This window comes from Lepisosteus platostomus, chromosome 10 (genome assembly GCF_059453375.1).
Source record: "Lepisosteus platostomus isolate fLepPlt1 chromosome 10, fLepPlt1.hap1, whole genome shotgun sequence".
NCBI classification, from domain to species: domain Eukaryota; kingdom Metazoa; phylum Chordata; class Actinopteri; order Semionotiformes; family Lepisosteidae; genus Lepisosteus; species Lepisosteus platostomus.
The window spans coordinates 26236370-26259493 of NC_142620.1; the positions used below are offsets into that span (position 1 = coordinate 26236370).

A 23124-nucleotide genomic window follows, 5' to 3' on the forward strand; every position below is an offset into this window, starting at 1 on the left:
TGATGTAAAAATATCATTGGGCTACTTTAGATTTAGACTGTATGTATTGTAGATACGCAGTTTTGAAATAAAGCTTTTGTTTCGTCACCGTATTTTGACAGATGAATAATCGTTTACCTACAGTGTATTTTGTACACGGAAAGACTAAGTATTTAACATTACAAAGTTTTGAGGTATTGTCAAGTTTACCGTATTTAGTTTATCTTGAATGAACGTGACTTATCTCGTTATGTTTCTCTTACTGTCATTTTTGACATAGGACAGACGACATGAAATGTTTTTAGTAGTACAAAGATTTTAATAAACACAGTGGTACTATTACCAAGTTTTCTTTAGTTTATTTCACCCGTTTTGTGTCGGGCCTGCTCAACATGAATGGACACGATATATCACCACTTTTGTAAACCGACAGATGAGATGACATTCAATTTCATTAAACCGCGAGCGGAGAATGAAAAATTACTTAAAAATTCCCTTCAGAAGTGCACCTGACCGCTTAAAAAGAACCATCAGCAACAGAAGCAAATTAGTCCGAGAGCTGAATGACATCACGCGAGGGTGTCTTATTACCGTTTTTATATCGGTGAGCCATCGAAGGCTCGCGTACTTGCGCTAAGTCACAGACGTGCGGCATTTTAGACAAGGCCTAAAATTCTAATAACGTACTTGACACCATTCAACGAAGTACGAATAGGTAGTGTATGCATTAGCATGCGAACGCTGCCAAGAACCAGGTAAAGGTTTATTCCATACTGAAAGGAAAGAAAATAGGACACAACGTTTCTTCTGTGGAACCTTCTTTTCAGCCGAAACGTTGTGTCAATCTTCTTTTCCTTTCAGAATGGAATAAACCTTTACCTATAACATTCAACGAAGTCACTTCTCAAGCCCTTTTAAGATATACTTTTGTGTTGAGGTCAGCTATTATAATAAAAATTCAAATAAGTAACTTTAAAACAAATCTCAGCAAATCTAAAAAAAATGAAAGCAACATTAAATGCTAAGCCAAATTTAATTTATGAGCAGACGTTGTAAATACAGTATATTATTACGCATGCCCATTGCCATAGTAACGGGGTTATCCGGAAGAGGAGGTGTTTAAACAGGAAGCTTTTGATTATGCCACCCTGGACCATGGTAGCTGTTGTCTACCTGGACGGATAATGAGAGCCAGAAAATTTGCAATTATTGTCAGTGATCTTACTCTCAGAAAAACTTTAATGTAATTTAATTATAACTCCGTATATGCGTGTTTTTATTTAACTTATCCACTGGTAAAGACAAAGCAAGTCGCTCGATTTTGACAGAATATATATGTTAAATTAATATTCGGCATTTAGTAAAAAGGATACACGAGGAACCGATTGTAAAAATGTCGTTTTAAATTGCATTTTGTAATTTCTTTTCATAAACATTTCACATTTGACCCCGTTTGGATTTCCCGTGGTGGTTGTGTTTTTAGCTCATGTATAGGTCTGACTACATTATCGAGTTCTAGCGAGCTGCAAGTGCATTTGACTTTTCGAACGCTACGGAGAATGGATGATTTTAGCTCAATTAGTCTTCTTTCGCTGGCGATGCTGGTGGGCTGCTATGTAGCTGGTACCATTCCTTTAGCCGTCAACTTTTCAGAGGTAAGTTTATTTTGCCATTAATATGTTGTAGGAAGTTTGTTCGATTATGTTTAACTACTTATTACGTCATCTCTCCGAAGTGCATGTGAGTGGAAGTCAAATTGTCATTTTTATTTCTTTGCTTCTTCAAAACACATTAAGAATTGACGTTTTCTTGTACAATATATAGTATACAAGTTTTATCTACGTCCATACCATCTTGTCTTAAATTCTGACTTCAGTAGCCTTTGACATAGTGCAATTGCTACGTCAGATCTGCTTTATAATAATAATACTAATAGTAATAATTGCTTACACTTTTCTGGACACTGCAGTAAAAACGCTTTACAGGTAATGGGGACTCCCCTCTGCCACCACCAATGTGCGGCATCCACATGGCTTTAAAGCCATGTTGAATAAACGTCAGAACAGTAGTTGGTAATCGAATAAAATCTTTTCAATGATTAATATGGGATTTTCCGTTTAAATAGACACTGGTAGATTAATTATAGGCTAGGTCTCCGAATTCTTAGTCAGAGTGTAAAGATTAACTTGCATTTTTGTTTGGTCTTTACATACGGTATTGTAAATGGATACCTGATATGCATATTATACGTATAATCCATTGTAGCACAGTATGTGGGGAAAAACATGCCTGCAATTAAAAACAATACCGACCCTTCTACACCTACATATGAAACGTACTTACGCGTAGGGCTTCCGTAGTTACGGCGCTTTTTGACATCCAATTACAAGTTGCACACGTCTTTATTAAGTCCACTGCATATTGTTGTACGGCACATATTTGCTATATTTCTAAATTTATTAAACACTAATGAATTCTTCCAAGTGCCATTTTAGATAAGACGCAGCATCAATATTTATCTATAACTCCAAATATTGCTAGCAGGAACGAGTAGCTTTTATCTTAAGAATTGTAATGTTTTTTTAGGGATAAAGCCATTTTCAATGGCCTTAGAAGAGATCACTGTTAGACAAGCAGAATAAAAAACTATTAACCTTAGTAAATCAGTGAGTTGTAATGTTAGGAATTGAGGGTGACAGTATTTATATTTACAATTTTAATAGTACCCCCCACAAGAGATATGATAAAATAGGTTTGAATAGAGCAGCTCATATACTCCTTGGCAAAACGTTTGAAAATCTGAATTAAATATAATATTGGAGGACAATGCATGATTGGCTTGTAGACCACACAAGAGACCCATCATCTTTCCTAACTGGGAATCCCAACTCAGTTATCTATGGAAACTGGCTAAGTTAAAGGAACATGTAGAGCTATAGAAATGTCTGTAAAACTTAAGAGTTTAATTTTACAAATAAGCCTCAGTACATCTTCAGGAGTGGACATCTTCTTGAAAAAGCCTGTAGCTTACTACACAGACCAGCAGCATTAGTGTCTTTTGAATTTCCAGGAGTCAGTTCTGACTTTTTATGCAGCATTCCCTTATCTGTTTTGCTGTTTTATTCCACAAGCTTTCGATATCATGAAAAGAGCCAGATAGTGACTCCAGCTGCTGCATATGTTTAAATCCTTTGTCAACTGAATGAATAGCAATATCAAGGACTGTGAAGTAGAAATTCACTTTGAAACTCTGTTTTAGGTTCTGAATGGGTGTGTCTAGTTCTTCATAAGAAAACACTTTTCTTTTGCTGAAAAAAGTATAGGTAGGATCATCAGAAATTTCAATTGGGGCATCATAAACATTTTCTAGTTCATAGAGAAGAGGCTTCAAACCATCAATGCATCTCTCCCATCTTGTCTCACTTAGTGGTTTCACAGTTAGGGAACTCGCATGATGAGTTACAGTCTTCCAGCCATGTGTTGAGCCTGAAGAAAATACATAAACATGCTGGACTAGGTTAAAGACACAGCTTGCCTACAAATAGCTTCTAGCAGTATCAGTGCAGAGGAATAATACGTTTTGACCATCAAGAACACTCATTGAAGCAATTAAAGTCTAATGTTTGAATTTTTCATCCATATTTTTCCTTTTTTCAATTTTACTGCAAATTCTTTCTCATTTTAATAACATTACAATTCTTCTGTACCTCTTTCATATGAACCTCTTTCTGGCTTCTTGTTTATTTGTGACTTGTTTGTAGCTTCCTTAAGCTTTTCTTCCTTCTACATTTACTTCATTTACTTCAATTCTTGCATGTGTCTCTGAAGGTGAATATATATATATATTTTTTACTTCCATATCAGTTTGATGGGGTTAAATACCTTGATCTATAAGTAAAATCCATGATCTTCAGTTTTCAAAACAGTTGAAGATGTGAGGTGTCACTATCTTGAAGAAATGATTCTTCATTTTGTTCCAAACTGCTTCTGTGCAGATGTAAACCAAGCCTCTCTCCAAGTATAATTCCTTAATCTTTATATTGTGAACTGCTTCCATCTTCACTTGGGTTAAGGGGAAGATATTTCAGAAAGAATCCTGTTTTGTTTGGTCCTTTTCCTTCTCAGCTTTTGTTTTACGATACTCAGCTCCTGAGGGTTTTCTTTTTCCTTTTTCTGCCATGGATCAATATTTTGTTAAAATTAATAATTAATCCCTACATCTTCATTAGGAAGGAGCATTAGGGAGTTGAAGAATCATTAATGTGCAGCTAAGGTATACATAGAAACCAATATTTTTTTTCTGTCTGCAGTTTTGCAAAGTTACAAATTAGGGTGAAATAGATCCCTTTATGACAGAGAAATAAAATAATTAAGATTATTATTTTAATAATTATTTAATAATACATAATTAAATCCTGAATGTCACAGTTATATCTGAGATGGGATAATTTGAAGATTATGTCTCTGGCACAGTTCTAGTAAAAGAGTAATAAATGAGTGGTTATTTACAATAACAATAACACATTGCACATCATACAACATAAAAGTTACTGTGTTTACAAAGCAAGGTGTTTTAGAATCCTAAGTTCTAAAGACCCAGGAACCCAGAATGCTAACCCTGTAACCTGAAATCCTATTCAATGCTTAAACAGGCCAACAAGAGAAACACCCCAGTGTCCTAAATTAACAGAATCCAACCTAGTGCTAATCTCCCTTCCTATAATCTTAGATGTCCAAATGTGAAAGGAAGTCAATGTGCCTATATTAAAAACATGACCAAATCCAAGATCAGAACAAGGTCAACTCACCTACTGCTTCAGCTTCCTTGTGTTAATTCTCCTCTTCTCTTTTCTCTAACTTTTCTCTCTCCTGTATCTTTTTATGATGTCTTCATGTAAGTTAAATGTTAATTAATTAATTTTAATTAACCAGAGTGGAAGATTTCTTTTCATCCTCTCTCTCACACGTCACCCACAGCTAGGTAAATAGCTAAACTTTTACTAATATTTTATTTTATGATGTCTTAAATAGATATAATATTGTAAAATGCATTCAGACAATTAAGTGACATAAGAGTCTTTTAGCGTCTTTTATATTTCTTACATCTAAGCCAGTTATAAGAAAGAAGAGGTCATAATTATACATCCTAATATTGCTAAGGTTTAAAAATGCCTAAAGATACCCACATTCTGGATATAGAAATCTGAAAGATGCTGATTTGCAATATCACCACTCTATGGCAATAACACAGACAGCAGTGTAAAAAACAATAGTGGTGTACCCTTGTGGAGTGCAGTGATAACACAGTGAATTATAATTCCTATTCCTTCTTTAAACACAACTATTAAAACAATTAAGTGTTCATTATTTTATTTGTGATTTTTAAACCTTTAAATTTATTCTGAATAGATTTTTTTTAACTATTTTTCCCGTCAAAATTGGTGCCCCATTTAACTTGGTGCTCTAGGTAACTGCCTTGTTTTCCTATATATTTATGAGCGGGCCCTGTCTCAACCAGCTTTGAAACTGCTGCAAACAGTGGAATAGGCGCTAGTACTTATCTTAATCCCAACTGAAAGTCATCTTGCTGGAAATAGGAGAATTGTAAAAGGCAAGTATTTCAAACACTGAGTGGCAATCACATTTGGTGGCGTACAGCCTTCAGCATTATATCTTTGGAATAGGCCCAGGATGCAACGAACCTGGACTTCTGATAACGGTTGAATCTAAATTTTAAAACCTTAAGGTGTACATGCCACATTAAGTGTGTGATATGGGAGTTGTTGCTTCTTATGAAAGCCAGGCACATTATTGTGTGGTTTCTATGATTTGGTCAGTGAGGTTATGTGAGTCTGGAATAAGATTCCCTTAGTTTGTCCAAAATAGTGATCTGATTCTGTATGGTAGTGTAGCTTAAAGTAACCTAAGTACATAGTGATGTTTGTAGTGGGCACTATGTGCTTTTGCATGTTATTACAAACTATTGTGGAATGTTATTTTCAACCATGTGTTGTGATAATTTCAGTGCATACTTGAGAAACTTGTACAGAAGCTAGATATGTTAGTTATTTAGCAGAGTAAATAGTTCACGGAGCCAAATCTGATCAAAATTCCTAACTTATTGATCAGTGTTATGTTCCAGTGTGTGGTCCATGTGTGTTTTTGTTGCTATGTTCCACACTTATTGACTATGGTTGTTCTCCCTCCCCATTGGTTCATTAATTCATCTAGCTTGCTGTAATATGTCATCATCAGGCAGCTCTCGACCAATCAGAACACAGCTTCTTCGGTATTTAACTTTTTTAAGAATGAAGGAGCCTTTCTCTTGACTTTTTCTGCTCAGCTTGGCTTTGTTTCGCTTTCATTTTGCTTTGGCTTCGTCTCTCTGTTTTTGTTTGTTTCGCTTCATGAGTGTTTCTGTATAGCTTCGGCATTGTTGGTTTGTGTTCGTCTCCTCGTTCTTTCATTTGTTTTTGTTTATCCTTTATTTGGCCATTACCTTGCCCAAGCGTGTCATATCAGCCTCTGTGCTTTTTGGTCCCGATTCCTTGTCTACATTTGTTTTCCCTTATTTGTATTCGTCGTTCACTTGTGTATTTGTGTGAATATTTGTGTTTAGGGTTAGTTAAGGTCGTCGGGTACATTCTACACACGTAGTTGATCTTTGTATTAGTAACACTGGTTTAGGACATGTGAGTGCCTTTTGTCTTGTATGGTTTGGGGTAGCTAGTGAAGGTTTAGCCAGGGTGTTAGAAGATGCCGAAGACCAAGTGTTTCGGGTTTTGTTTTGGTAGATAGATCAGCTTTCCCTCACTTTATTAGCCAGCTCCGTTTTGTTTCTTTTCTTTTCTTTTCTTTCGCACCGCTCTAGTTCCCTTTCCCTGTGTGTTATTGTGTCCTATTACGTACAAGTCACTTATTTTAAAGTCACTTATTCACTTTTAAATAAATCCTTTTGCACCAAACTTGTTGCTTCCTAAGTCTCTCACCAGAAACCCACCTGCATCCAAAACCATCCTAAAGTTACACCCCTTTACCCCTAGACACTTGGGGTCATAACAGTCAGTCTGCAAACTAAAAGCCTTCCTGAGTGGGAGGCTACAGTGTATGTATGTGTTCTAGCATGGTAACCCCTCAGACATGCTAGAACATATGTGTACAACTGGCATGACTATAACAATAGCTTTCTCTGGGATGCAGCAACAGCCTAATAACAGTTTGACGTGCTGAATTTATCGTCGTACTTTTGTATGTTTCTTATTACTCTGGTTTTAACATGCTATCATGTGCTTTGCTATGTTTTGAACTGGACCAAATCAAACATGGTATACTAATATAAATCAGTATTATGACTGTGTTATTTTCATTTTTTGTTGAAAAGCAAAGTTAAACTTGTAGCCACAGCTATAGTAAGTAAGGTAAGTGCATAAATAACATTGTGAAATCATGGAAAACTTTTAAATGGTAGTCTTCATGCTGATGGTCCCCTCTCCCTGCAGGAGAAGCTGAAGCTAATAACAGTGCTGGGAGCAGGGCTGCTGTGTGGCACTGCACTGGCGGTGATCATTCCAGAGGGTGTGCATGCGCTGTACGAGGAAGTCTTGGATGGTAAGAGATCTTGAAATGGGATCTTCATCTCTTTGAGGAAACTGAAGAGTAGAGACATAGAAAAACAGGTTTCCAGGGAAAACAGTGCAGTGAAAAGTGTGTTCTGTTCTGCCATGTGTCTACAGTACAGCTGACTCTAAGGTATTCAATGTAGGTATAAGATAAGGTCAGATATTATGTACTTTCAAAGTTACACAGTTATTCTTTATTCACCAAAAAAGATACTGTTGGCTTCAGTAGGTATATCATGTAATTTTCACCTTCTCAGGATAAAATGTTTCATGTCTGTAAATCGGAAGCCACAGATGCTTTTAGTTTTTAAAATTGAAACACTGCACTTTTGACAGTTTGTACCAGTTCATGAAGTTGAAAATCTTAATTTATTTTTGAAGAGTGCGTGTACACAGTCCCGGTTTCCTACATTATTGTACTGCTCGTGTGCTGTTGAAGTATAGGTGGTGAAGACTGAAGTCTGAGTATGGAAAAGGTGGTGAAGACTGGAGAGGGGTCAGTGGTTTTCCTGACAGTTGCAGACCCCCTCTCTTCATTCATGTATTTCTTCATGCATAATTATTGTTTATTGGACCCCATGATGTCAACATACACAGTATACATACAACAGTATCTTTAGTTTACATTTTGCACACACTGCTCACAGCCTGCTGTTTCAAGAAAATGCAATGCGCTGTTCCAGTACAGAATGCATCCAAATCTGTATGTAACAGTTTGGGAATGTAGGTGTAAACACACCATATGATTCACACCTGAAAGCATTACAATTTTCTCTGACATCAACAGGGCACTCTGTGTCTTGTGGGACTGTGGTACCAACAGCAGACAGGAAGCAGTATGAACAAACGGGGCTGTTGACACTGAGACTGTGCAGTACTGACGCTGTGCTGTTGCGTGTTGTTATAGGGAAGCACCACAGGGAGCATGATGCACAGAATGTGGAAAAGGTGGTGAAGTCTGGAGAGGGGTCGGTGGTTGCAGAGCTGGGTGAACAACTACACAGCCATGAGCAGCTCCATGCCTACATTGGTGTCTCGCTGGTGCTGGGCTTTGTCTTCATGTTGCTGGTGGACCAAATCGGCAGCACCCATGTGCATGCCACAGAGGGTAAGGCTGATGAAAGTACTCCAAAACCTGGGAAGCTGGGACTGGGTCAGGTGAACGCAGAATTCACTTCTCAGTACTGTATTTCATTGTGACACATTCCATTCCAGCTTTCACTTAAGGTAGGTGCTAGTTATTCTAGCTTGTTAGCTTATTTTGAATAAATATGCAAATACAGGTGTGTGAATATAAAATGCAAAATGGTTATAAATCCTTGCCATCACTTCAGCTAAGCACTAACACTTTAAATGTTAATTCTGTTTCCTTAAAATTATTTATCTGAAGGAGTATGTTGCTTCATTAAAAGCTTTTTGGAGGATTACCTGGATGTTCCTTTGTGATATGAGTATTATGATATAAATTCCTGCTTGCATTCCCTGATTGATTATCAGAATTTGCAGGTCATATTCCACCAATTCAGTCCCCCAGGGCAGCAGAAGAAATTAATACCTTTCATCAGATGTTAACTGGCTTCATTGAGCTAAGTAATGAACTGCTAGTGAGATCTGTCTTTTTGTTTCTTGAATTATTACTTAACGTTACCTGCTTTCTTCAGGTTGTTTATTCTACATTAATATCCTGCACAATGCATGGAAAACTCTTTTAATCCTAAATCTCTTTTTACCTGGATTCTAGCTTTAAAAATTGAAGGAACAGTTCAGAAATGAGTGCAAACGTATATGGTGGATCTTCAAAGGGTCTGGGGTTTGAACATTCAGTGGGAAAAGGTTTGTAATGTGAGAATGTTGCCATGGGTGGGGAAAAAAAGTTTTTAATTAGCTTAGGAGCTTATACACCTGTGATGTGGCTTAGTGGCAGTTAATAACTCTTGTGGTTTACTGTGTTTTTTATTTTTTCACAGTATCACACCAAAACTGAAACATTCGTAGACGTGAATTGACAAGAATATGAGCTAACAATTTCAAAATTACACATTTTTCTTTTCTTAAAATAATAATCTAAGATTCTGCAGCTGAAGCTCATCATAGTAACAGAAGTAAATTCTTAGTGAATTATATTGGAAACGTTTATAGTTGGTACTGAAAATTGAAAAGTCAGTGATGAAAGCTTGGTCAATGCCTCAGTACAGCAGATTCCAGAAGAGCTGAATGGTCTTATTTACACTGCTATATGCATCCTAATAGCAGAATCTTGTACACAAGACAAAAGTGAAAAACTCAAAAATACATTTTACATGTCTAGAGGCAAAGATGGATGTAACTTTCTAATTACACAGCCATAATGGTGACTGTATGCAGTTTGTCCTATACTGGTACTTTAAGCAGAAGCATACTACGTCGGTTATAGCACCACACTGCTCTCTAGAACAACCCTAGCCTATGATCTGGATTCCTGGCTTTATTTTGCCTTATAATTGTGATCTTGGCTGTATTGTGAGACCACAGTCATCTGGTATTGCTGGTTGACCAGCTCTCCTCCTGCTAAAGAAAGCAGTGAAAACCACTTGGGCAAGCTGTGTTCTTGGGGTGGTAGGCAAAGATGATTGAACCTGAAGCAGGAGACTGGTAAAATAAACACAGATCAGATGGAACAAAAAAAAAACATGGAAAAGCAAGAAAAATCAATTTAACCTACCACCCTAAGCACACCTCCTGCCCAAGCTGTTTTCACTCCTTTCTTTAACTGGTGAAAGACTACAGTTGTAGAATCTTTTGCCCAGAATATTTCATTGGATTTTTCCTGCTTTTCCATGTTTTTGTTTGTTCCATCTGATCTGTGTTTATTTCACCAGTCTCCTGCTTCAGGTTCAATTAAACATTCAATGTTCAGTTATCTGCTGCTAAGATGAAAACTAACCACACTGACCAGAAATCAACTGCCTTGTCTGAATGATCCTGCCATTCCAGGCATCAGTTTGCAAAAAATGTACTTGTGCTTCTCCAGCGCTCCATGAGTGTCTTTTATTTAAAGATACATTTAGATCCTCCCTTAATTTTCCACATAATAGGGGTGTAATACTGTTTGTCATTTGTTTTTTAATATATTTGAGTTTTATTTGATTACTGAAATTTCTTGTGTGTTGCCTGTCTTTCAGATCCAGAGGCTGGGAGAGTGACAAATTCTAAGATCACAACCACTTTGGGGCTTGTAGTGCATGCAGCAGGTAGAATGAAATGAACATAAGCATGTTAATGGTTGCAGAGCTCCAACAAACAGAGCTCTTTATATTGACATATGTCTATCTCCAACCACCCAGGAAGCATAAAACTGACATCTTAAACTATTATTAAAGGTTAATCTATGCTAGGAGCAGTTTTGAAGTATCTTTTTATGCATTTGATATCCACCTGCTGCTTCTGTTACAAGCATGTTGTAGTCTGTATGGTCAGTCTGCACTGGCAGTGTGGGCAGTGCTTCAGCAGAGCAGCAACGTTTGAGGCTCTTAATCCAGTTAAGTTTGTGTTTAAGTATTTTTTACACTCTTGCACACACAAGTGGATCATAACACACAGAGCAGCTATATGATGCAATGTAGATATATCATATTCATTGTGATATCCCTATATGGTATCCCAATGGCCCACTACTATCCCAGAAATATCATAGGATGCTTGTGATTTTTTTTGGGAGAGCCCAGATGCCACTAATTTCCCTGAACTGTTGTTCAAAACCCTGTGACTAAAATAGGTGGCTAGATAAGGGCCAAGTAACTAATGAGGTGGAAACCGTGCGTTTTTACGAAGACAAAGAGCTCTTCAGCCCTCTTCATACACATACGTCACAAAAAATATACAGTTTATATATTATAAAATATTATTATATAATTAAATATTAATTCTGTTACAAATGGGGGGGTTATGAAATGTTGAAAATTTGGGAATTGACCGAGCGGTTTAGTCAATAAGTAAACTAAATATTTGTAACTTGTAAGTGATTTCTCCAGAGAGTGGTTGGTACAGAGGCACATAAATTCTTTATTCTCTGGCACAGCTTTGGTGAAAAGAGAAATAATCCAGGCACACTTGGTTAAAAAAATGTTTATTAACAGTGACAAGATAAACACAAGATATACACACCTAAACATACAACACACAAGTTACCATATTTATAGAATGTACAAACATGGAAACATGGCGTTTCAGAGGCTTAACATCCTAATCACCCATAAAATCCCCGGACAGAATAGCAAGTTCTCTCTAGCAAGGTTCAGATACTTAGCTCCAGTCAGGTTTTATTTGCATGATCATGGAGTAGGGGCTCTAGCCTGGAGCAAGCTTCAAGTTCCAACTCCTCTTAACTCTTCTCTCCTGTCCTCTTGTCCTCTTCTTATTGTCTTACCTTCTTTCTCGCCACTCTCCTCCCTGGTTCCCCTTGTCTCTCCTCTTGTCTTTATGTGATTTTATATAGTGTGTTTCTAGGCTACTCATTGACAATAATGAACACACAGTTTAATTACCCAAGTATACAAAGTTAAACTTTTTAAATATTTTTTATCAGGGATCCCCCACATCTCGGCAAATATCCCCTCTGCTTTTACATATACCATTCACAAGCAAGACAATAGTCATTATTAAGGCAGTGCACATACAGTATAATTAGGAATTCTACTTAAGCAAAAAGATAGACTTAAGTAATCTTTAAATAAGGGGGGTTCTGGTTTTAACAGACCAGCAGTTTCTTCTCTAGTTAAGTTTTTAAAACAGGTAATAGCCTGGGTAGGAGGGGTGATCAGCAATCTTTCCTGCTTACTTCCTTGCTTTGGAATTTTACAAATCATTAATGGAGGATAGATGACAGCCTATGTCCCTCTCCAAAGATGGCTCTGTAAAACTGTATTTGGATTGGTTAACAAACATCAAAGATTTTCAGTTGGTGCAAAAAGTACATTTTCTGCTGTGTTTTCCTTGTCATACTGGTGATATTCATGTCCCATTTAATGGTATTAGAGATCTAAATTCACAAAAAGGACTCCACCCCACCCACAGCCACATCATTGATTACCAGAGGTAATCGTTAAAATGAAATATTTCTACAACACTTTCATCCCAAAGGACTCCAGAGCAGTGTACGTGTGAGGTAAAGTGCAATACTCACAAAGGTGGGGATCTACTTTACCGTATATCAGTACAGATAAAGAACTAATAAGGAGATTCACTACTTGAATTAGGGAATATTTAGATAGACCAGTCTGTACAACCCCAAATGTCCTCAGAACACTGGGATAAACATGTCCCTCTTTTATGAACAACATCATAAGATCTTTATTGTCCAAGTAGTCAGAACCTAGGTTTGCCATCTCATTTGAAGGACCTTACCTTATGTGACAAGCTTTGTTTAGATCAGACTAGAAGGTGGTAACATTGCTGTCAGATATATAATATAGCCTAAAATGTAAAAATAACTCTTCCTAAGAAAAGTAGTAATCTACTATATGTTGTGTTAGGTTTTACCATGCAATGTTATGTTTCCATTTGTTCTGTGAATACATAATGATGAAAAACATATTTTGTATTTTACAACAATAAGAAGTGTAAGAACAGTTACATTTCTTTATAGATTATGCCATATAGCTTAGTCTTAAGAACACACATACTGCTAGTATACTACTCAGCAGAACCAGTAGATGCTGTGGTTACTGTGAACAGGACAGCCAGAATGGAGTGAATGTTACAGCTGCTGTTATTTAACACTGACACTACACACTGCTATGTCTGCCATAGCCTGCCGTCTGCTGTAGCTAGAGGTCACAATCACCACTGTCTTCAGTAATATCGGACCTTGTTTTGAAAACAAAAGTATTCAAGTATATGTGCAAAGCAGTGAACAAAGTGTGTTGTAATAAAGGCCAAAATTCCCATTAAATTCCAAAGAACATTATAGTGATATTACAAAAATGCACAATATAGTACATTGCTGTGGCAACTGTCTTGGACAAAATGCAAGTCTTATTTCTTTCTTGACCTTCGTGCCTGATAATGAGCAAGGCTAAACCCAAGATGTCAGAATGTAGCCAGATACCCGTCTGTGCCGGGGTACTATAAATAAGGTCCAGGCAGTTTTCACACTCTTGTTACCAGATGAGCATCAATGGTTTGTTCCCAGTGTGATCTGACTTTTAGTGGACTTCCAGCACTGTGTTCTTTCTTCCAGCATTAATATCCAAAAGTGGTGACCACTGACTTATTTAGCCTGATAAGTAATGTCACTTTGTGCTTATTTGGCAGATCTCTTTTCCAGTTCTTGTTTTTCTAAGACATCCACTGAATCAAATTGAGATTAAATAAACACTTATTTATGCAATTCTTTAGTAGTCTATGTAGTTGTAGAAATAAGTATTTATACTCCGTGCTCAGTAGTTATCATGTCATTTGTAGTTTGCCAGCCAGTATTTCTTACTTTTAATTATATGTAGTAGGTATGCATACTATTGGGGGTGGCTGCAACTCTGTTTAATCACATGTTAGTGTATTTGCTAGTATATCAAGGTGCTACTCTATTTTTTTTCTCTCCTTATGGAGCAAAACTCAGATCTTGTTCTGTTTCTTTTCTCCAGCTGATGGAGTTGCATTGGGAGCTGCTGCCTCTACTTCTCAGACCAGTGTTCAGCTTATAGTCTTCGTTGCCATTATGTTGCACAAGGTAGGTTGCAAGTTAGTAGAGGTCTTAGTCACTCTTCAGCACCTTTCTTGTGGGTGTTCAGGGATTTTCCAGACTGTTGTGAAAAGTTTATTACCTCAGTGGCTTCAGCAAGTGTTGGTAATTCAGGTGCTGATTTAAGCTACTTTGAATGCACAACATAGTATGAAAAGCATTGGAGCTTCACACCTGTTGTCAGATAGTATGAAGACAGTTATGAATTATAACCCCGGTGCTCTGCATTTGGATAAATATCTAAAGAAAGACTTCTTGTGTATAGTCATTCAGAACTGAAAAGTTTGTGAACAGTTTTGTAAGCAACACAAAAATCAGTGATTTAGCAAAGAATTAGGTCATGTCTTAATCAGACTCATGTCTGATTGTAACCATAAAGTACACTTTCCAAAAGTATTTGAATGAGTCTTTGAAGTAATCTGAATGAACTGCAGAGTGAATGTTCTAGAATAGGGCTTGTTGTAAACAAAAGTACTGACTCTATATGTTGGAGGATATTAAATGTCAGATTCAGATTTTAAAATCTGAGTGGTAGAAAACATTTTAAAATACATACTTGCTGTTCTGTCACTGACTTTGATTCATATATGAATAAAAGCTGGAAATGAGTCTTGGACCAGTTTTCCTGGATGCATTGTGCATAACATGCACTGCTCACATTCCTAACTTTGGGTCAAGCATTTAGAGAAACATTAAAGTAAATAATCTTATTGCTGCTGTAAAATGTGTGTTCTGTGCCTGCCCTGTTCTAATCATTGTTAGAAAAATGGAAGGTGCTTGAACTCTTCCAAATAATTTACTGTATTTACATACTGTAATTTACATACCAGTCACTTGCAGTGACTGGAAAGTGAAAATTATTTTGAGCAGGAGAGTGTGCAAAGCATTTAAGCTTCTGAAGTAACTTTAAGAAAATCTGCAGGCATAAAGCAGATGTGATAGTAATACCATTTGCACCTAGAATAATGTCACCTGTCAATAAAAATCCAAACGTCATCTTCTACCAAGGATTTTAATTTTACTGATCTGACCAGTTGGGCAGACCTCTTCAGTTATGTCATGTCATAGCATGTCATAGCTGATAAGTAAGAACTTCCTTCAGGAAAATGGTAATAAAATTGAAGTCTACATGACTAGATGTCACATTTGATTTTCAGGCCAAAAATCTTGACCACGCATCACTAAATGTATATTGAATTTGTTCACGTATTAAAGGGCACTGTGTTAGCCAAAACTGAGGTTTTTAGCTACAAAAATTCAGTTTCCAAATTTTATCACTTCATTAACATTTTTGTCTTTGTTGAGCCTTATTTGAATAATCACTTATCACTCCCATTATGGTTGCAATAAAATATTGTAGCAATAAAATGTGACCAGGACCAAGGCAGTGAACATATTTGATAGCCACTGCATATGGTCTGTTTGATGTTGTATTTTTAAAACCTTCTGTACTGATGTGAGAATAAAACACATTAATGCATTTCTGTGATTATTTGCCCATGGTGTGTCTCGGAATTCCCATGCCTAATTGGTATAGTTACTTGTAAGTGCTTCCTCACCGTAAAGCAGCCAGAATTGACAGATGCAAATGTGTTTCCTTCAGGCTCCGGCCGCCTTTGGTCTGGTGTCATTCCTTATGCATGCTGGATTGGAGCGGAATCGCATTCGGAAACACCTGCTCGTGTTCGCTCTGGCAGCTCCGGTTTTGTCCATGCTTACATTTCTGGGGCTTAGCAAGGTATATATCCCCGTCTGCCTCTGTGTGCGTCTGACTCTCCTTGTCCTGTAGTCAGGGCAAATGTAAGTGTGCTGTATTCCTTTTCTTTCTGCATCAAAATTAGAGACAGTTGTCCTGCTGTATTAGGTCAATATCTTTGTCAGTCTAAAATGTATTTGACAGAGCATTCAGAAACCACAGACAGCTCCATCACATAGGGCACAAAGAAATGTAGATCAGGTTTTGCTCTACCAATTTACAGAGTCATGTTCACTGAGGAAGAGTGAAGCCTAAAGTTGATAAACCTTGTCATTTTTACAGGATAGTTTGATCCCTTTTTAAAATTTGGTTTGATTGTGTTCAAGATAGTAAAAATCCCTGCAACTTATTATGTTTTCCAGATGCATCAATGCATTGACGTCAAACATTTTTAACACGTACTGTAAATGACTACATTTTCTGAACTGTGAATATTGTCAAGTAAACTTCATAATTGTAAATAAAAAACACTACCATGCACATTTATTTCCCCATCTTTTCGGCTGTAATGTCTTGTCATTGTTTTGATTGAATCTAGCATTGACACAGATGTTTATGGTGACTATATTCATGACACAGTGTCTAAAGTTTTTATGAAATGAGTCATCTTACTGAATATTCTTACTGTTGAAATTGAAATACATCTAGGAGACCCGCAGGCTGTGACATGTACTCTAAGTGCTGTGATATGCTTTGTGATTAAACATTTATTTTTAAATTATTTTTAATATTCAATGATTAGATGATAATAATTGCATTATATCACAGCTGCACTTTAGTTAATAATATACGTATGGATGAATCAAATGCAATGTAGAAAATTATAGTCTTTTTACATAACAAATTCCATTTGTTGCCGATGGAATTCCAGGCTATTCTTTTTCTCCTTTTAATTTTAAAGTATCTCTTTTAAAGGCCAGGTACTATCTAGTGAGATTCATTTTTCTTTTTTTTTACCAGGCCATTTTGAGATAGATTTGAACATACGAGACATGAAATAAGTCATGCATACAATGCTGCTTGAAAGTATATGAACCCTTCATCTTTCAGATTTCTTAGACAAATAATCTTAAAACAATATTCTATTTGAGCTCCAATATTAAATTAAGATAATTCAAATAACAAAACATAAAAAAAGATATGTTTTCTCAATAAATACAGTGCTTATTTAACAGTAACTCTGATTCGTCTGTGCAAAAGTAAGAGAACATTTTAATTCAATATGCATTGGCACATTCTTTAGCAGCTATGATGGCAACCAGATGTTTCCTTCGGGTACCAATCAGTCTCTCACATCTGCTTTGAAGAATATTTGCCCATTCTTCCTTACAAAACCGATTCAAGTTCTCCAGATTTATTGCCTGTCTTGCATGAACAGCCCGCTTTAGGTCTTGCCACAACATTTCTATTGAGTTGAGATCTAGACATTGACTTGGTCATACCAAAGCATAATATTTATTATTATTATTATTATTATTATTACTTTGCTATTTTTTGCTGGAATGTCAATGGTCATTGTTATATTCCACTTATTCCAGCTCCACTTCAACTCAAGGACAGAACACCTGATGTTCTCCTCCATAATATTTTGGTGTGGCTCTGAATTCATAGCTCCCTCAATGATGGTGCATCATCTTGGTCCATGGGCAGTAACGCAGACCCAAACAATGACACTCCCACCACCATGCTTGGGGATAAGGTTATTTTGGTAGTAGGCAGTGTTAGGTTCTCTGCAAACATGGCATTTTTTGTTGTAGCTAAAAAGATCAGTTTTAGATTAAAAAAGATTAACTGGACTGCCTGAAATAAGGTGATCTGATTGGTAAAAAACGCTGTCATTCATTGTATTTTCAGCCATTCAGAGCCCTTACGGGGTGAGACTTCCTCTAGAAGCCTCAGGCTGCATTCCACCTGCTTTCTAGTTTTCAATCATTGACTCAGAATGTGTAATCAATTCGTTTCTTATCATTGGTCCTTTTTTTCACACCAGAAGGCAACTCTGAGGTTTTTGTTTCAATGCCTAATAACAGAAAAAGGCTCTCTAGCAGTGTCTAAAGGTTTTTATAACAATTGCAATGGCTTTAATTGTTATTGCATTAAATAATTTTTGTAATTTATTTAAGATGCGAGAAATTTCATTCCAGGTCCAGTCTTCACTTAACACAATGTCGAATTTTTTCAGAGATATAACATAATGTTTAAGGGGTCGAAATTCCAGGCGGACATTGGCTAAAAGGGGCTAGAACAGTAACTTATTTACAAGAACTTGAATAGGGCTTCACAGACTTTCATGCAGCACTGTACTTGACAAGTCCAAGTGATTTTATAAAGAAATAACTAATAATGTGTGAAATAAACTACAACATTTGCATTAGATAATAATTTACTATAAAATTGACGGAATGATAAAATAGTTAAAACTTAAGGAAAGCAGCATAAGACTTTAATTTTCTCTTCGTTTCACATTGTGAAACAAACCACGAACTTTGGAAGAGGTAATGCCGGTTTTTAAATATGACCTCAGGACACAACAGAGACAGGATGTGAGGTCACTCAGTCCTCACTGTTTTTCTTCAATGTTGTTTTCAGAGCAGTAAGGAAGCCCTGTCGGAGGTGAACGCCACAGGTGTGGCTATGCTTTTCTCAGCTGGGACCTTTCTGTACGTGGCAACGGTGCACGTCCTGCCTGAGGTGGGCGGCACAGGGCACAGCCATGCTCCCAACGGCACTGCGGGGAAAGGACTAAGCAAGCTTGAAGTGGCCGCTCTGGTGGTGGGGTGTCTTATTCCTTTGGTCCTGTCCATAGGCCACCAGCATTAAACCTCAAGGGAGTATTGCTTGGTCAATCATGGTATTAATGATAATGGGACAGGACTGGACTTTTCTTGGTCAGTGAAAACCTGGTCACACCAGTCTGAAAGGCCCTGAACAGCAGGAAGTCATTCAAACTGTGTAGATAATGTAAATCAAACAAACAAACAAACAAACAAACAACTATGAGGAAAAGTTAAGATAAAATCTCTCCTGTGCTTGAAACAGGAATGTGGGGCACAGTGTTCTATAAATGGGTCTGGGAGGGACTTCCAGTTATTATTTTTAGTGTTGTGGGTAAGTGTTAGAGAAGAAACTTAATAATTTTTGAGAATATATTCAAGGGGACATGTGTAAGAATTGTCCATTCAGATTTCAGACTAAAGTTTTGCTAACAGTTAAGATTTTATATATGAAATATGAAAAGGCAAATGGCCCTCTGCCTTACCAACTCCTGAAGAAGCATTTCAGGTTTGTCATCTATCTTTCAGTCTCGTGATTCACAAAGCAAACTTGATTTTCAATAAAATTATAATTCTCAGATTCTTAGCACAGGATTTTTTAATCTGTTTAGAGAGAAGTTGCTTTTATCTCTTTCATAATAAATAACTTATCTTACACATAATATCATGTCTTACACAACCATGAATGGTTTGCCTTCCAGCTTTTTTTGGTAGATTTTGGTTCCACCGCTGCCATTGATGATAACTAAGTAAATACCCAGTTACACAGTCTAATTGACATTAGGATTAATAGAACTAATGGACAAGTGCAGCATAGCCCCTGGTGTGCCGGCTGCTTTTAAGTGGGCTAGACACTGGGACAGCAGCTCTTGAAAGAAACTAAAAATTATAGGGTCCTACACACAGAACCTTCAGATGATTTCTAAAGTTTTGTGCCCAGGGAGAATGTGAGTGGTCCAGCGTGGTACATTCTGAACAGCATCTGTTCACAGTGGTAAAATAATGTGAAAATGGGGCAAACATCTTGGTCACTATAACACAGCCATTCTGTTTCACTGAGGAAGATACAAGCAACATTTTTTTTTCCCATGAGTTGGAAGAGCAAGGTAGATTTTTTTTCTACCATTAGGTACACTCAGTATTGAACATTGCAGCTTTTTGTATAACCTCAGGTCTCAGTTCCATAGCCTGATTAATTTTGGTATGTTGTGTTTGTGAATTGAAAAGGTACACATGTTGCTTGATACTGGTACCTAAGGCCTGGTCATTGGAAAGCTGCAGTCTCGCATGTTTTATATGTCACCTTTAAAGCATCATTTTGTAAAGACCTGGAGTACATCTTGTCCCCAGCTGTGGTTCTTGAAGGATACAGGATGCTAGTATTTTCAAAAATATTGTATGTATCAAATTACGTTTGAACTAGTTAATAGGTCAGATCACCTACTCAAGTGATCAAAATGAGATTGTTCCAAGTGTTTAGAAATTGATGATTTAAGCTAGTTAAACCTTAAAAAACTGTTAGATTGTGGCTATACAGATCCAATGTTTGCCACTCCTGGTGTAATCAATCAAATAATTTAGACCAGAGCTGTCCAGTTCTGTTCGTAGAGAGCTGGTGTGTCTGCGCACATTTTCTATATCACTTAGAAATGTAAAAGTGAAAACTCCTGTATAGCTAGGAGAAGTTCTTAACTGGTCAGGTTATACCAAAAATGAGCTATTTAGCTCATTAAAACCTGAGTTGCAATGAAAACCTGTAGACACACCATCTTCCCAGGAACAAGATTGGACAGTCCTGAGTAACACCATTTATTTAGCTGGATGATACTGCAGCTCTCTGGTTTTGTGTTCAGTCAAGGCAAAAAGAAATGAAAAATTCCTTCTTAATATACTTTCTTTAGGTAGATTTTATAAAGATAAAGCTCCTTGATGAAATGATCTAAATGAAACACCTGCAGCCTCAAGCATTGTTCAGATTTCCTGATGTTCTTTGTAAAACAGGGTAAATAAAAATACAAGACATTCTGTTCACTATTAGTAGGGATGGTTGTAAAAGCCATAAATGCAGAGGTGAATGCAGGTGATTATTTGTGGATTAATTGTGTTTAGGGAAGAGTGATGTCTTTCATTAAATATTAGCTGTCATTGGGTATGACTGCAAGATCACTCGATATAAAACAAATGCTGGATTTAAGTGAAGCATTTTATGGTCTCAGATAAAAAGTGAAGTCCGAAACTGGTTTGTGTTCATGGAATCCAGGGAGGTGATGTTAGACATTGTGAATCATGTACCATTGCAGATATAGCAGTGATTGTGAGAGCTGGCTGTGAAACAGTCAAAGATGACATCACTGAATAAATGACATATTAACAGATTAAAGGTTAAAGGTGTTCTCAGATGGTTTGGGGTGATGCAAATGTAATTAAAGTTGCTGCTTCTGCTATTTTGTATTTAGTGCCCTTCTACAATGAATTGCTGTTTTGCTTGTGGGTTGGGGCCCTCTTATGTCAGGGGACACCACGGCACTTCTGCGATCTACTAACTGCTGGGAACTGGTGCAAAGATGTGAGCTGGGGGAATTCTTCAGTGTAATTTTACAAATCATTGTTGATAGCTCTGATGGCTGATTTTGTCCATGTTAAAAACTTCTGTTCATGTATTTTACTTGTTAGATTGCCAAATGCTTTCATGATTAGAACCCTTAATTTAAGAAACATTTTGATGACTGCTTTCAGTGTTTAAGCATAGTATAGCCGACTACAGATGTTGAAGTATTTACCAGGTAGTTTTTTTTTTAAATCACTCTGTAAATTTTAACAGTGTGTTTTAACTTACTGAAGCCTTTTATGCTGTTGTAAAGTGGTTTTTAGGGTAGAAATTGGGGCCTTAATTTTTTAGTTTTAATTGAACTCTTTTTAACAGTCTAAAGGAACATGTTCAGAATTTTGTCTATAACTTTCAAGAAAAACCCAAACAAGCAAAGAAAGATTGTATTGACAATTGAACCTAAAGGACACTTTGATCAAGGTGTTACCTCTTGGAATTTGCCCCTCGATTGACAGATGGGAATCAGCTGTGTTTCATGCCTTTTGTGTCACAGTGGCCATCAGTGTGAGGTTTTTGGGTCCTATTCTTTGTTCAGTTGTTAATCTGCACATTCTACACTTTTATGGCAGATATGAACACAGCGGTAATGTTTAGAAAATTCAAAATAATAAAATTAAAATGTATCATTTACAGATCTCTTATTTTTACAATATCTGAGCTTGTGCTATATTTTTTCCATGGCTTCTTTAAAGCAGTAGTTGCAAAATCAGGACTGATCTGGTTGTCTGATGTGACGGTGGATGTAGAATCAGTCAATCTTTTATTTGGTATAGCACACTTGCAGCACAGTGTTCTACAGATTTCTTTAATGGTTAACAACATCCTTAGATATTAGTAGTTGCATTAATAAATAGTAGTTTTTGTTTTTATTTTTAAAAAAACCCAACAATTTCTTCAAATTAGGGAATAACTTTTTTGAACGTTGAAATAATTTCAAAATGGTTTGTCCCAGCAGGGATCATATTTCTCAATGTTGTCAAACTCTTGCATAAAAAGTGTATACTGGATTCAAGAGAAGTATGTAAAATGACACCCGAAGAAGGCTCCACAGCCGAAACATTGTGTTTCTTTTCTTCTCTTTTCAGCATGGAAAAGATTAACCTTTACTTGTTCCGATGTATGTAAAATATATGGTCAATTTATTTTTATCGTCTTATAAAGTTTGTATTGTTTTGTAAAGTCAGAATCTAATGGTGCAGTGAAGTTCAGTTTTTCGCCATCTGTCTCAGTGAATCTGCCAACCTCTCCTTTCTGAGTGAAGTGGCATCAGGGCTTCAGTTAGTAAAAACCATGTGTCCGTCCCGAATATTAGTTGGCTACCATTTATGGCTGGACAGCTATCAGTTTGAACATACAGGCTAGTGGAGCACCTGGGTAAATGAAGGAGCCAAATGTATTGAAAGCAAGTGCATACAAATAAGTGTGGCTTGTGTTATTTAGGCCAATTACATCTGAGCTTGTTTAGGGTCATATACAGTCACCTTAAAATGTTTATGAAGAGAAACCAACAAAAGTAAGTGCCTGTAGTTTGATAAATGATATTGGCACTTGGATTGAAACAAGGTGCAATGCTTAGATGAGAGAAAAGTACATCAAACCTACTGCAAAATATGATGGTGGATCTTTTGTGTTATGGGGTTGTTTTGTTTCCACTGGTCCTGGGGCTCTTC

The 23124-nt window shown here is 36.8% G+C and overlaps 1 protein-coding gene across 1 annotated transcript; it reads left to right on the top strand.

The window, feature by feature from the left end:
• Positions 1–1102: 1102 nt before the first annotated feature.
• On the top strand, positions 1103–22084 carry slc39a9 (solute carrier family 39 member 9). The gene is made up of 7 exons (XM_088648921.1): positions 1103–1634; positions 7479–7587; positions 8506–8706; positions 10760–10828; positions 14219–14304; positions 15920–16054; positions 18662–22084. The coding sequence occupies exons 1-7, from the start codon at positions 1539–1541 to the stop codon at positions 18890–18892; spliced, it is 927 nt and encodes a 308-aa protein (XP_088505047.1). The 5' UTR covers positions 1103–1538; the 3' UTR covers positions 18893–22084.
• The last annotated feature ends 1040 nt before the right edge of the window (positions 22085–23124 follow it).

Bases quoted from the DNA above. Each gene is read 5' to 3' on its own strand.
- slc39a9 (XM_088648921.1), top strand. From the start codon at position 1,539: ATGGATGATTTTAGCTCAATTAGTCTTCTTTCGCTGGCGATGCTGGTG. The intron at 8,707-10,759 runs GTAAGGCTGATG...CCTGTCTTTCAG, and splicing joins CCATGTGCATGCCACAGAGG to ATCCAGAGGCTGGGAGAGTG. The intron at 14,305-15,919 runs GTAGGTTGCAAG...TGTTTCCTTCAG, and splicing joins TTGCCATTATGTTGCACAAG to GCTCCGGCCGCCTTTGGTCT.